The following is a 12,641-nucleotide window of genomic DNA, read 5'->3' on the forward strand; positions in this document are numbered from 1 at the left end:
TCGTCTTCGTGGAGGTATCGCATTTTGATTAATGTTGCGTAGAAGGCGTTCATGCCATTGATGAGGTCGGCATGCTTCTTTGCCACTTCTTGCAGTATCGCGCTGCGAACGTCCATGCTGTCCATCACAGGAGAGTCGCACATTACTTCTTCACGACGAGTCCAGGTGGTTGTTGTGGTAGTGGTTGCCATCCAGTTGGTGGGAGAGTTGTATGTGATGATGTCGAAAAGTCGGAGGTCAGTATGATGTATGTTGGGGTCGATCTGATCGTATGTTCAAAACAATGTCATCAAACTCGTTCACCTCAAGAGGCAAAGGCAAGAGTCTTTGTACATATTGAAGATGCGCCATCCATCCCGCCTTTTGCTTACCGGTCTATTCTTATCGAAACGAGCTATAAGCAAAAGAAAAATGGCGTAGGCACCAAAAACGTTTGTATTGGTCAACGGTTTGCGGGCTTTGTCCCAAAGATCGGAACTCGCATGCGTTATAGATCCTTGCCCGCGCGAGATCTAACTCGATACAGTGGGGATGTTGCGATGCTCGTTTCCAGAGTGGAGCGTTACCGTGACCCGAAGCTCGCAGCGACACTCAACGGGTTAACTGGTTGCTTGCTGTATACGGCACTGTCTGCTGCCTCCACTCAAACACCTCGTGCACGCAAAGTCTCGGAGCTTTGTGTTTACTCAGAGCCTCTCATAATTCGTACAATCACATGGACCTGTGTTACAAGGCCATGTCGATGCTGGCCTGGTCTTCCTTCAACGTTGACCGGCGAGATCTTGCACTGTCTCAGAGCTTGCCACACAGCGACGTTGTTCGAGATCTTGTCCTGAACGGTCTGGATCCTTCTGGCGACCGTCCTGTGGCTTGCCCAACTGTCTCTATCGAATAGTAATCGATTATTCCACTCGGACTGTCGACCGAGAAGCTGGAAACCTTACGAACATGTTCTCACAAGATAAGATGCAATAAACTTTGTTGACCATTCGTGGTGGGGAATGGCAGTGGGGAGAGGCTGGCCGCTGGTCTCTCACGCGTCCGGATCTGGCCTCCATGATTCCAATGCAATCGGTATATTGATCCTTCCCATCGTCAACCATACCACATGCACGAGTCGGTCGAGATGCTCGTTGAGTCAACATTGAAGATTGTGTATCTTCGATCCCTCGATCCCTCGATCTCGTGGTCCAACGTGATGCTCCTTGTTGAAGTCTCTAATCGCGCTTCCAGAACGGATCTCACGATACGCTATGGCCGAACACTGGACAGGGGTCATACACAGACGGCAGACCAGGTTATTCGGGCCATCGGGTCGATTGCCTACTGGAGACGCAGGCTTTTCGATATCTCAAAGCGAGACCACAACTTGGTTTTAAATTTTGATGCCATCCGTGGTCAGGGTTGGCCTCTCGACACAAGAACCATGAGAGCTATCTGTCTTTTGACCACCAACATAGGTCTGGTGTTGCTGTTGTCTAAGCATATGAGAGGCCTCTATCTGCTTATATCATACGTGGTATTGTGAAGCTGCTTGGATTCAAAGATGAGCGGTAAGAAGGCTTTTTGCGTTCTGGCGAAACTTTCTGAAGGACATCTACTCAGTTTGAATGTTTCCACTCGACTACCCAAGGCTAGAGACACGAATGCCCGAATCTCTCTAGACAATGCCTGACCGTCCTAAAAATTGTTCCTGAGAACCAAGACGCACAACACTACCACCTCACGTCTTGGACAATCACCTGTGGAGTGGAGAGGACTCAGTGGATCACGTTCGTTCTCACAATTTTCTGGAGCTCTGTATTGGCAATCACTCGACCACATCTTCATCAAACAGGTCGGTTAGCTCAGTTGGTTAGAGCGTGGTGCTAATATCATCCTCATGATATACCTGGTACGCCAAGGTCGCGGGTTCGACCCCCGTACTGACCATCTCTTTTGCCAGACCAGAGGTGAATGAGTCATCAGGAACGTTGTGGTGGGTGGGAAGAATTTTTTGCTCGATATATACACAGTTGCCGTTCTGGGACTAGAGCGTCGCGTGGGCGTCGAAGCTAGCCCTCTCGAGGTTGAGCTTGGCGCCGATGCCGAGCTTCTTCCGACATCATCTCGTGTCAAACCTCAGTATTTCCAGCTCCTCGGTCTTCTACCCGGTGTTGCCCTTTTGTCACCTCTCTATGTGATCACACATTGACCAGACCAATATCTACAACCAGCAGTATTGAAATGGATACCCTCGCAGGCCCGGTAGACAAGATCTCACAGTACTCGTTAAGTATTCGTCTATCACCCTACTGTGTAAATATTCTTCCTCGACCGTTCTCACAGAGTTGACGCCTTTATCTTCCCCAAATGCGGAGGCGGAGGGCCGAAGTGATCATCCAAGATCTCATCGGAAATGCGGCTCGAAGACAAGTGACAGGCATGCAACCTCACAGATACATAGATGTCGTGCTACCCGTATACATGAGTTTTCTCCCTCTTTTGCTCTCCAAGCCCCGAAAACCCGTGTCGCTTTGCTGTTGTGACTAGCAGTGCTGTGAGCGACTACAGCGCGTCACTCATAAAATGGCGCAAGACGATGTGAAGCACAACTCGCCGTCGAGTCTATCTCTGGACCAAGGGTACACTTCAGGATCAGAGGGCCAAAGCGGACCACACAAGGACACAAAGAAGAACACACTATGGACGCGCATCTACAGCATCATAGCATACACACCGCCGCGATGTCGCTGGGATCCTGAAAAGCCACCGGAGTTCAGTATGGCACTGAATGTCCTGTTTGGCTTTGCTGGTGCTTTTACAGTCGCGAATCTCTACTACAGTCACCCTATCTTGAATATTCTGGCGGAAGAATTCGATGTGCCGTATGAGAAGGTGTCGCAGATCCCTACCGTCATGCAGGCAGGGTATGCAGCAGGTCTTTTGTTTCTGTGTCCATTGGGTGATCTCTTGCCTCGGAGACCATTTGTTCTGTCGCTTGTCTTTTTCACTGCGACCATGTGGTATGTGTGCCCAAGATGCTTTGGTATGGTTACCTTGCTGACACGTTCATGCAGGATTGGCGTGTGTGTGACAAAAGATTTGGCTGCTTTTACTGCCATCTCTTTTATCACGGCCATCACCACTGTCACTCCACAGCTTATGCTTCCTCTGGTCGGTGATCTCGCGCCGCCTAGTAAGAGAGCAGCATCTCTGTCCATTGTCACATCAGGTCTGTTGTTAGGCATGCTGATAGCTAGACTGCTTTCTGGTGTATTGACAAATTTTACCTGTAAGTTTGAAGCTTCAGAGTGACCTACAACCGTACTGACCATACTCCAATAGCATGGCGTAACATATACTGGCTTGCTCTAGGACTTCAATACGCCATCTTCGTTTTGCTTTGGCTCTTCATGCCAGACTATCCTTCGACCAACCCGGATGGTATAAACTACTTCAAGATCCTCTGGTCGATCCTCGAAATGCTTTTCAAAGAACCAGTACTCGTGCAGGCCTGCTTCGTCACCTTCTTCACGGCTGCAACATTCACCTGTTTCTGGACGACCTTGACCTTTCTCCTTGCAGGAGCACCCTACAACTACGACTCGTTGACCATCGGTCTCTTTTCTCTCATCGGTATCGCGAGTATGTTTACCGGACCGTTCTGGGCCAAATACGTTATCGATCGCTTCGTTCCATTGTTCTCCGTAATCCTAGGCGAGTTGTGGTGCATGCTTGGAATTTGCATAGGAACGTATACCGGTCGTATCACAATTGCTGGACCAGTCATCCAGGCCTTCTTCAACGACTTTGGCCTGCAGACGGCCCAGATTGCCAACAGAAGTGCCATCTATAGCATCGCACCAAAAGCACGTAATCGTGTCAACACGGCTTTTATGGTGGCTACGTTCTGCGGCCAACTAGTCGGTACGGCTGCTGGAAACCATCTTTATGCAAGAGGCGGATGGATTGTCTCAGGCAGCTACAGTGTTGCCAGTATTGGTGCCGCACTCATCTGCTGTTTTGCACGTGGGCCATGGGCGGAAGGGTGGTTCGGATGGGGTGGCGGTTGGAGCGTCTACAAGAAGAGTGCTCAGAGTGCTGATGGAAAGGCGGAAGAGAAGCAGACCATGGGAGCAGTGAAAGCTGATACAAACGTCGTTCATGATCCGGAAAAGGGCGAGACGCAGCAGGAACGAGTCAATGATGGTCCCACGGTCGAGAAAGGCATCGAGATGCTGGGAGCAGAGGATGGCGAGAACTCCGTACGAGAAATGAAAGACCACGAGGAAGAAGGAAAGAGCACCAGCAGCCAGGACACAGATGCGGTCACACCTGTGCAGGACTCACATAGGGTTCAACGACATGAGCTTGATTAAGATTCAAGATGGATAGATCATGCAAACATTGTACGCTCGCTCAAGCTCCGAGTCGTTCTTTCCTGGCCTGATAGTCATGTTGAGTACTCCGGGCTGTGCAACTCAGCTCTGAGGAAGTCGCAGACGTGGATCGTAGTCGACCTTCCAGCGGTGTCGATGAGTGCCAATTAGCCCTCTAGTCATTGCGACAGCGGATATGACCGATGAGGAAGTTCAAACACGACGTACTACATGCCCCTCTGAAGCGACTCTCACCTAAGTGACCTAATGTTAGAGTTTGGCCAAGCTATTGAAGACAGTCTGAATACAATACATGAATTTAGCCGCCATCACGTTCAAACATATACACTACCTGGAATCCCGGCCAGGCTATTCCCTATGGTGGGAACATTCAGAGAGGGGTTGCGACCATTCGGTCGGCCGTAGAGCGGATCCAGACGTTATAATAATCCACCAGCTCTCTCGAGTAGATGATGGAATTGTAGAGCGCGAGAACCAGGTATGATGATACAGTGCTGAACGACGCCAAAAAGTGTGCATCGGTATCTCATGAAACCGAAGATGTCAATGTTGATATGAATAAAACTCAAAGTCGAAGTTCCGTAGTTGATGAGTGAGAAATAGGAAGGAACAGCCGAAGTCGCGACGAAGAGGTCAATCTGATCTGTCGGATCTAACCCGCCACGAAGGCGGTGACTTTTCTGCCACATAGGCTTTATCGCTACAGCGCTCCCTACATCGCTGCTGCCGTCGTACACGAAATGACACAGTGCAGATCTGTTCATTGAAGAAAGGCACCCGACCATCTCAGCAACCTCTACGGCTACGGCCGAGTCTGGACGAGTCCTTCGTTGCGACTGCTGAAACACGTCTGATTAGATGGTGCCTGGAGACCTTGCGTGATGGCTTGTTGCTGTGACTTGTTACGCAATTTCGACAATATCCATACTACTGTATGCCGTCAGCATCATGGATCTGTTGTCGCGACGGATGACTAGATCTACAGGGCTAGAAGGACGATGCTCTGTATTCCAGATTAGCCTGAACGACGTGGAGGCTCTGGACTACAAAATCATGCACATAAAGGCTATAGGAGTTCTCGTCGTGTTGCCTGTTTCAGCACCTTGCGTTGGACTAGCTATGTGATTAGGTTCACGAGGAAGAGGTGGCTCTTCGGCTCGCTTGATTCTGATACAATAGCTTGCTTGGCGACAATGCGGACTCCATGTACAAGCTTCTCCTCTCTCTTCCATGCCTTGTTATAGGCAAATCACCATGCTGATCAGGCCCCCTTGTGATCACCAATGAAAACACCCCTCTTATACCAAGCCTGACCTTGGCAGGTACTATTTGCTTTAACCGGCGTGCGGCCGTAGACGGATATATAAGATAGCATTGGCACGCCCTTCGAATTGCTTGTCGAGCCAAGAAAACCAAGAGAAATAGACCAACATCTACCCCATCCTTTGCATAGGCGAGATACCACAGTCAGCACCGTGTGTGGACGTTGATCAGCAAGTGGATGGCGCACAGCTTTTCGTTTAGGCTCAATCATTGTTGGTGTCATGGCGATGGCGAGGTCGGAACGAGGGCGATGAGAGAGAGCGAGGGAAGATATAAATGAGGACGCTCGCCGCCAGGAAATCGAAACATCATCCAATTCAACAATCACATTGCTCAGATCAAGCCTGGTCTTTATCAACATGGTCTCTTTCAAGTCCTTCTTCTGCGCCTTGATGGCTGCTACTACGGTCCTAGCCGCTCCCTTCGATTTCCTCACCGAGGAGGTTGACGACGGCAACTCGACTCTCCTCTCCAAGCGTGCAGGCACTCCCAGCGCTGAGGGCACCCACAACGGTTACTTCTACTCTTGGTGGACCGACGGCGGTGGCAACGCCCAGTTCACTCTCGGCGAGGGCAGTCGCTACTCTGTCTCGTGGCAGAACACTGGCAACTTTGTTGGTGGCAAGGGCTGGAACCCTGGTACTGGCCGGTAAGTTCACGAGACCTCTACTCTCAGATCCGAGAAGCCACTGACTCTTCCTCAAGCACCATCAACTACGGCGGTAGCTTCAGCCCCTCGGGCAATGGTTACCTTGCTGTCTACGGCTGGACCCGCTCGCCCCTCGTCGAGTACTACGTGATTGAGTCTTTCGGAACCTACGACCCCAGCAGCGGTGCTCAGTACAAGGGAAGCTTCTCCACCGACGGCGGCAACTACAACGTCTATGTCTCTACCCGCACCAACCAGCCTTCCATCGATGGTACCCGCACCTTCCAGCAGTACTGGTCTGTCCGCCAGGGCAAGCGCGTTGGTGGCAGTGTCACCATGCAGAACCACTTCAACGCCTGGGCCAGATTCGGTCTCAACCTCGGACAGCACTACTACCAGATTGTCGCTACTGAAGGCTACCAGAGCAGCGGCAGCTCCGACATTTACGTCCAGACCAAGTAGGGCGTCCGATATGCTGTTGGTACTCGGAACGGTATTACTGCTGAGCAGTATGTTCTGAGGTCTTTCATTCTTGATTACCTCTGCCGAGTAAGACGACACACGAATTGGATCAATGATGGACTTTGTTTGTGAATTGGGCGAGATTGCTTCGCCTCGCGCTCTTTAGTCAATAAACTCGTATCTAGGCTGAAATCCAGTACATTTTATAAGATGGTCGTGCTTCCAGACTCTGATCATGTGTTTTGTGTTTCGTAACCTATATGCATAGCCCAACTATCTTCTCCTACCAGCACCGCCGCCACCGCTACCTTCACCCCGAGACTCGAGTGCAACAACCTCACCAATGCCAGCAGCTTCTTGTTCATCTTCCAAGACTTGCATCTCTTCTCTGACATCCCACCACTTCTGTTCAGCACGTTCAAATGCACTCTTGCGGATCTCCTTGACCGATCTCTCGGTGATCTGGGTTGCGTGCTTGAACTTGTGCTCCTCCAGAATGATGTCTTGCCACTGGTGGTTGGTGCGAGTGAAGAATTCACGCAGAGACTCGAACGGACGCGGGCCAGGAAGACCGTCAGACTTTTCTGTTGCAGCCTCATCTTCTGGCTCCTCGTCTTCTGCTGCTTGCTTCTTGGCCACTTCTTCAGGCTTGGCGATTTCTTCAGGTGCAACGGAGGTGGCAGGAGTGGAAGTGCCAGCGGCTTCGTCTTCGCTTTCATCTTCCTCGTCATCCTCATCCTCGTCTTCGTCTTCGCTGTCCTCATCCTCACTACCCTGCCAGTCTTCGAGCTCGCGACGGAAGATCTCCTTGGCACCGTCTAGCTTGCCGAGATCAATACTGTGCATCTCGTCAAACGTGAACTCGCGATCACCCTTCTCAAATGTGCCACCATAGATGTAGAGAGTGTCGTCTTGGACCGCGAGCTGAGCGTTGAAACGAGGATGAGGCATCTCGTACTGTACAGGCTTCTCGATCTTGACATCCTCGTCGTCGGAGTCGTCACGTTTGAGAGGGAGTTCGCCATCGTCCAACGAGCCCTTTCCTTCGATAAGAGCGAGGTTGCGCAACAGCTCTTCTTCATCTGCTTTTCCTCTTCCACGTCGACCACCGCGCTCGTTTCCTCCGCCTTGCTTCTTGGCAGGCTGAGCACGCGGCTTCCTGAGACTGAGTTGGAAGAAACGATTACGGTCGATGTTGAAGGCCAACAGCTGGTTGAAGAACTCGCTGTCGATGCCTTCTTCATCTTCTTCGACATCGTGTACACCGCCAAATGCAATACCTCTACCCTTGTGGTGCACCATAGTTGCACCAGCGCGAGCTGGGTTGGGCGAGTTGACTGGCTTCTTTCTCTTCTCCCAACGAACGGTAGGCAACGTGTTCATGGGAGCTTCGGCAGGAGGTGGCGTGATTCGAAGGAACCATGTGTCTTGGTGTACCATGGGCTTCATGATGACGCGAGATGCCTGTCTACCTCCCTTGGACTTGCCAGCCGAGGTCGAAGTCTTGATTCTGGAGTATCCACCGTACAAGACTGCGCCGGTCTCGTGAGGCAAGAAGGAAAATGATGATCTGGGGTCCGGACGCATGGCAGCCGGAGGCAGGACCGGAATATGCCATTGAAATGTCTGGCAGTCGTAGATATAGAGATCGTTCAAGTATTTGGTTTGTTGTGACGTGTCCTGGAAACCTCCGAAAAGGATGATGTAGCGCTTGAAGGCCACCATACGGTGACCGCTTCGTGCGGATGGAGATGGTCCCTTGGTCTCGATCTTAGCCCACTCTCTGGTTGATGGCTCCAGACTCCAGAAGTCGTTGTAATGGTAGAAAGTGCCCTGCTTGGGCGAACTGAATTCTCCACCAAACATGTAAATGCCTCCAGTGTTGCCGCCTCTACACATAGCATGTCCACTGCGAGGCAAGGGTGAGTTGGGACTTGTCACTTTTCGCCATTCGTCCGAGTTGATCCTGTAGATATAAAGATCGTTGAAGAAATTCGCAATGGCTCCATTGTAGTGTTCGCCTCCGAAGAGGAAAAGTTCTCTACCGTCCGAGGGTGAAGCGATGAAAGTGGAAGCACTTCTTGGCGATGGGCCAGTGACAGTGTCTTCGGTGACCTTGAGGAATTGCTCTTGCTTCTTTGCGTATTCAGCTAGAATTGCATCCAGATCGGCCTCTTCAACATCGCTGTCGTCGGCATCCTTCTTGTTCTTGGCCTTCTTTTCAGACTTTTTGGCGACCTTTTCTTGCTTGGCCGCTACTCGGGCCTTCTTGGCCTCCTTCTTGCCCTTGTCTTTCTTGACCATTGCTGTTCAGAGGTTGTTTGCTTTGGATGTACAATCCAGGTGATTTGACAAGTTCTGTGAATATATCTTTTGTGGACGAATCTTGATGGCGGTGGAAACCGTCGGCGCAGCAGACTCCGAGCTCAAGGCGGTAGTCACACCCTCGGCTGACGGCCCCCTCCCCTCTATCGCTCATGCGTTCAGAAAAGTATTAGCGTTGAGCCAACACAGTTGTTCGTGACATCTGCTAATCAGTCCTTAACAGTACACCTATAAGTCTTGTTTATCTGTGTATCTGTGTGTACCTGATGGCAGAAAACAATGTATTGAGTGAGGCATGAGCAATGAATCGGCAATCGCAAAGCAGGGCGGGCGTCAACAATGTCGTGGGGCTGATCACCGCTCCATTATCAACTCATCCCCCACATCCTCTCTATTGATGTCTGCCTAAACAACACAAAATGGCTACCTCAATCAAAGTCGCTACAGCAAAGATCGTGGAGCAGAGGACTCATCAGATACCTGGTACGAATAGATGACTCATCCAGACTGTCGCCTCAGATGCAATATGCTCATCCACGAATGATACGTGTTGACACTTAATCAATTACAGGTAAGCTACGGGTCACGGAGCACTTCTTTGATGTACCAAAAGACTACTCAAAACCTAATGCTGGGACCATTCGTATCTTCGCTCGTAGTGTTCGAAAGCACGAGTCTCCTGTAGACCACAGCGAACACGACGAGAAGAAGAGCCAACTTCCATGGATGGTCTTTCTAAATGGCGGTCCTGGAGGCCCTTGCAAACACCCAAGTGCCTACCCTTTCACCTGGACCATCTTGGATAAAGGCTACCAAATGCTCTATCTCGATCAGAGAGGTACTGGTCTCAGCACCCCAATCACTGCCAGTACTCTGGGCATGCGCGGAGAGAACGACGTACAGGCAAAGTACCTCAAGCTCTTCCGTGCCGACAGTATCGTAAGAGACTGCGAGGCTATCCGTCAGTCTCTGACTGCAGAGTACCCACCAGAGAAGCGGAAGTGGAGCATCATGGGACAGAGCTTTGGCGGATTCTGCAGCATCACGTACCTCTCGTTCTACCCACAAGGACTGCGAGAAGCCTTCATCTATGGCGGTCTCCAGCCTCTAGTCAAGCAGCCTGATCCTGTTTACAAAGCACTTTACAAGAGGGTCGCCAAAAGAAATCTGAATTACTACGAAAAGTACCCCGAAGACGTCGACAGAGTCAAGACAATCATCAAGTACTTGCAACGCTTTGGCGACGGAGTGATCAAGTTGCCGACTGGTGGAAACCTAACTGCAAGACGCTTCCAGCAGATGGGTATCATCTTTGGGATGCATGGAGGATTCGATGCCGTGCATGAAGTTGTCCTGCGTGCTGCCTACGACATCGAGGCTTTTGGCCATTTGACCAGAGGCACGCTCTCCGGCGTTGACGCCCTTACATCTTTCGACGAAGGAGTCGTGTACGCCATTCTGCACGAGCAAATCTATTGTGAAGGGTACGTAAGTTCAGGTTGCTCGTATCTCGTCACGCTAACACTGCTACAGCGAAGCACCCAACTGGTCTGCTGAACGCATGCGTAATGAGTTCCCCGAATTCGAGATCACCTCTGATGGTCCCGTCTACTTTACCGGCGAAATGGTAAATGACCAACAGTTCATTGCGGCGTTCAAACGCTAACATAGCACAGATATTCAGCTGGATGTTCGAGGATTACAGCGAGCTTCGCAAGATCCAAGATGTGGCCAACCGTGTAGCGACAGACTCTGACTGGCCTGCCTTGTTCGACGAAGAGCAGCTCAGCAAGAACGAGGTTCCTGTATACGCGGCCGTCTACCAAGAAGATGTAAGTCTGAATGACTGAGATTATCTGCTGGCGTCTTGACTGACGACATTGAACTCAGATGTATGTCGACTATGACTACTCTCGCGAGACGGCAGAGAAGATCAAGGGCTGCAAGACGTTTACAACCAATGTCATGTACCACAATGCTATCCGCAGCAAGGCCGACGAGGTCATCAGGCAGTTGTTTGACTTGAGGGACGATGTCATTGACTAAACGAGAAACGATGATTCTGAATCATGGGCCGGGATGCTCGATGGCTTCCCATAAGATGTATGCATGCTTTGTGTTGATGGTTGCGAAAGATGGAATGATGGAGCGTGAAAGCCGATGGTAGAGATGGACGGTCCAAGCTCAGTCCAAAGCGTCAACCAACTCGGTCCTCGGGCTCTTTCCCTTTCTGCAGTCATGCAACACCGAATGCGAATCGCACCTGGTCAAACACAAAGCCCCGAAGGCTTGAGCCGCTGGCTATCGGAGAATATTCTAAATCTGGCGGCGCGCTCAGGTGTCGGGATTTGGCAATGGCGGTAAGGGCCATGGAGAGCCGGCCCGGGTAGATGATGTGAGCAGCGAAACACATGCACCCGATCCACCATGCGATACCGTACGAGTACATACGATAGTGTAGTTCTGGTAGTACTGCCTTTTTTCCACTGACGCCCAGTTCCTTCGTTTGATCCACCTCCTCCCACACCACACTTGGGCAAACCTACTGCTATCGACAGTCCTCCCAAGCTATACAGCTCTTCGGGAAAATACACAGCTGCCCTACCAGCCACTCGTCGAATACACACCCACCATGACCACAACACCACCGAAACCCGTCGACCTCACCCTCCCGCGCATCCTCTGCCTCCACGGCGGCGGTGTCACAGCCGAAATCTTCCAACTGCAAGCCCGCAGCCTCATCAAAGCCCTCCCAACCTTCCGCCTCGTCTTCGCCGACGGTCCCTTCTACTGCGCTGCTGGCCCCGGAATCGTCCCCGTCTACGAAGACTATGGCCCCTTCCGACGCTGGCTGCGCTGGCTACCCGAACACGCCGATATCGATGACGAGTCCGCCATCGAAGAAGTCATGTATTCGATAGAGACTTGCAAGAGCAGTGACCCGGGAACAGGGCCTTGGGTGGGGTTGATGGGTTTCAGTCAGGGTGCTAAGCTTGCGGCGAGTTTGCTGTACGATCAGCAGGTGCGGGTCGAAAAGACGGGGGTCGCGGATACGGATTACAAGTTCGCGGTGCTGTTGGCGGGTAGACAGCCGTTGATGCAGTTGTCTGAGTATTCGGTCGGGCCTGCTACGCTAGGCGCTGGGGAGATCAGTGAGGGGTTTCATTATGATGGGCCTAACGAGCATATCCTTAGGCTGCCGACGATTCATGTTCACGGGTTGAATGATGCTGGCTTGCATCTGCACAGAGATTTGATGAGAAAGTACTGTCATCCTGATAGTGTGACGCTCGTTGAATGGGATGGCACGCACCGCGTACCGCTGAAGAAGACGGATGTCGACAAGATATGCACCGAGATATATAGAGTCTCCAAAGAGCAGAGTATAAGGTGTTAGATGCGAGCACATTGGCTCATGGTTGAGCTAGAGATTTTGGAGATACGATGAATTACTTTTTGTACTTTGTCTATACATCTGCTTTACATCCTATACTTACATC

General features: G+C 51.2%; 5 protein-coding genes across 5 annotated transcripts; 4 read left to right on the plus strand and 1 right to left on the minus strand.

Moving 5' to 3' along the window:
• Positions 1 to 2,685: 2,685 nt before the first annotated feature.
• M436DRAFT_17589 (MFS general substrate transporter) lies at positions 2,686 to 4,235 on the plus strand (the record flags this gene model as incomplete). Its single annotated transcript, XM_013567947.1, has 3 exons — positions 2,686 to 3,005; positions 3,060 to 3,274; positions 3,328 to 4,235. Coding segments are annotated over 3 exons (1,443 nt in total), but the record flags the coding sequence as incomplete, so codon positions are not given.
• Positions 4,236 to 6,064: 1,829 nt separating this feature from the next.
• Positions 6,065 to 6,816, plus strand: M436DRAFT_67330 (beta-1,4-xylanase precursor; the record flags this gene model as incomplete). The annotated part of the gene is made up of 2 exons (XM_013568056.1): positions 6,065 to 6,354; positions 6,411 to 6,816. The coding sequence occupies 2 exons, from the start codon at positions 6,065 to 6,067 to the stop codon at positions 6,814 to 6,816; spliced, it is 696 nt and encodes a 231-aa protein (XP_013423510.1).
• Positions 6,817 to 7,089: 273 nt separating this feature from the next.
• On the minus strand, positions 7,090 to 9,120 carry M436DRAFT_85553 (galactose oxidase; the record flags this gene model as incomplete). The annotated part of the gene is made up of 1 exon (XM_013568086.1): positions 7,090 to 9,120. The coding sequence occupies one exon, from the start codon at positions 9,118 to 9,120 to the stop codon at positions 7,090 to 7,092; it is 2,031 nt and encodes a 676-aa protein (XP_013423540.1).
• A 440-nt stretch (positions 9,121 to 9,560) lies between these two features.
• M436DRAFT_85554 (alpha/beta-hydrolase) lies at positions 9,561 to 11,187 on the plus strand (the record flags this gene model as incomplete). The annotated part of the gene is made up of 5 exons (XM_013568087.1): positions 9,561 to 9,624; positions 9,713 to 10,625; positions 10,675 to 10,768; positions 10,818 to 10,973; positions 11,032 to 11,187. The coding sequence occupies 5 exons, from the start codon at positions 9,561 to 9,563 to the stop codon at positions 11,185 to 11,187; spliced, it is 1,383 nt and encodes a 460-aa protein (XP_013423541.1).
• Positions 11,188 to 11,773: 586 nt separating this feature from the next.
• Positions 11,774 to 12,538, plus strand: M436DRAFT_56434 (uncharacterized protein; the record flags this gene model as incomplete). Its single annotated transcript, XM_013568016.1, has 1 exon — positions 11,774 to 12,538. One exon carries the CDS (start codon positions 11,774 to 11,776, stop codon positions 12,536 to 12,538), a length of 765 nt encoding a protein of 254 aa, XP_013423470.1.
• Positions 12,539 to 12,641: the final 103 nt, after the last annotated feature.

The sequence above is a fragment of the Aureobasidium namibiae genome (genome assembly GCF_000721765.1).
Source record: "Aureobasidium namibiae CBS 147.97 unplaced genomic scaffold scaffold_21, whole genome shotgun sequence".
Taxonomy (NCBI): Eukaryota; Fungi; Ascomycota; class Dothideomycetes; order Dothideales; family Saccotheciaceae; genus Aureobasidium; species Aureobasidium namibiae.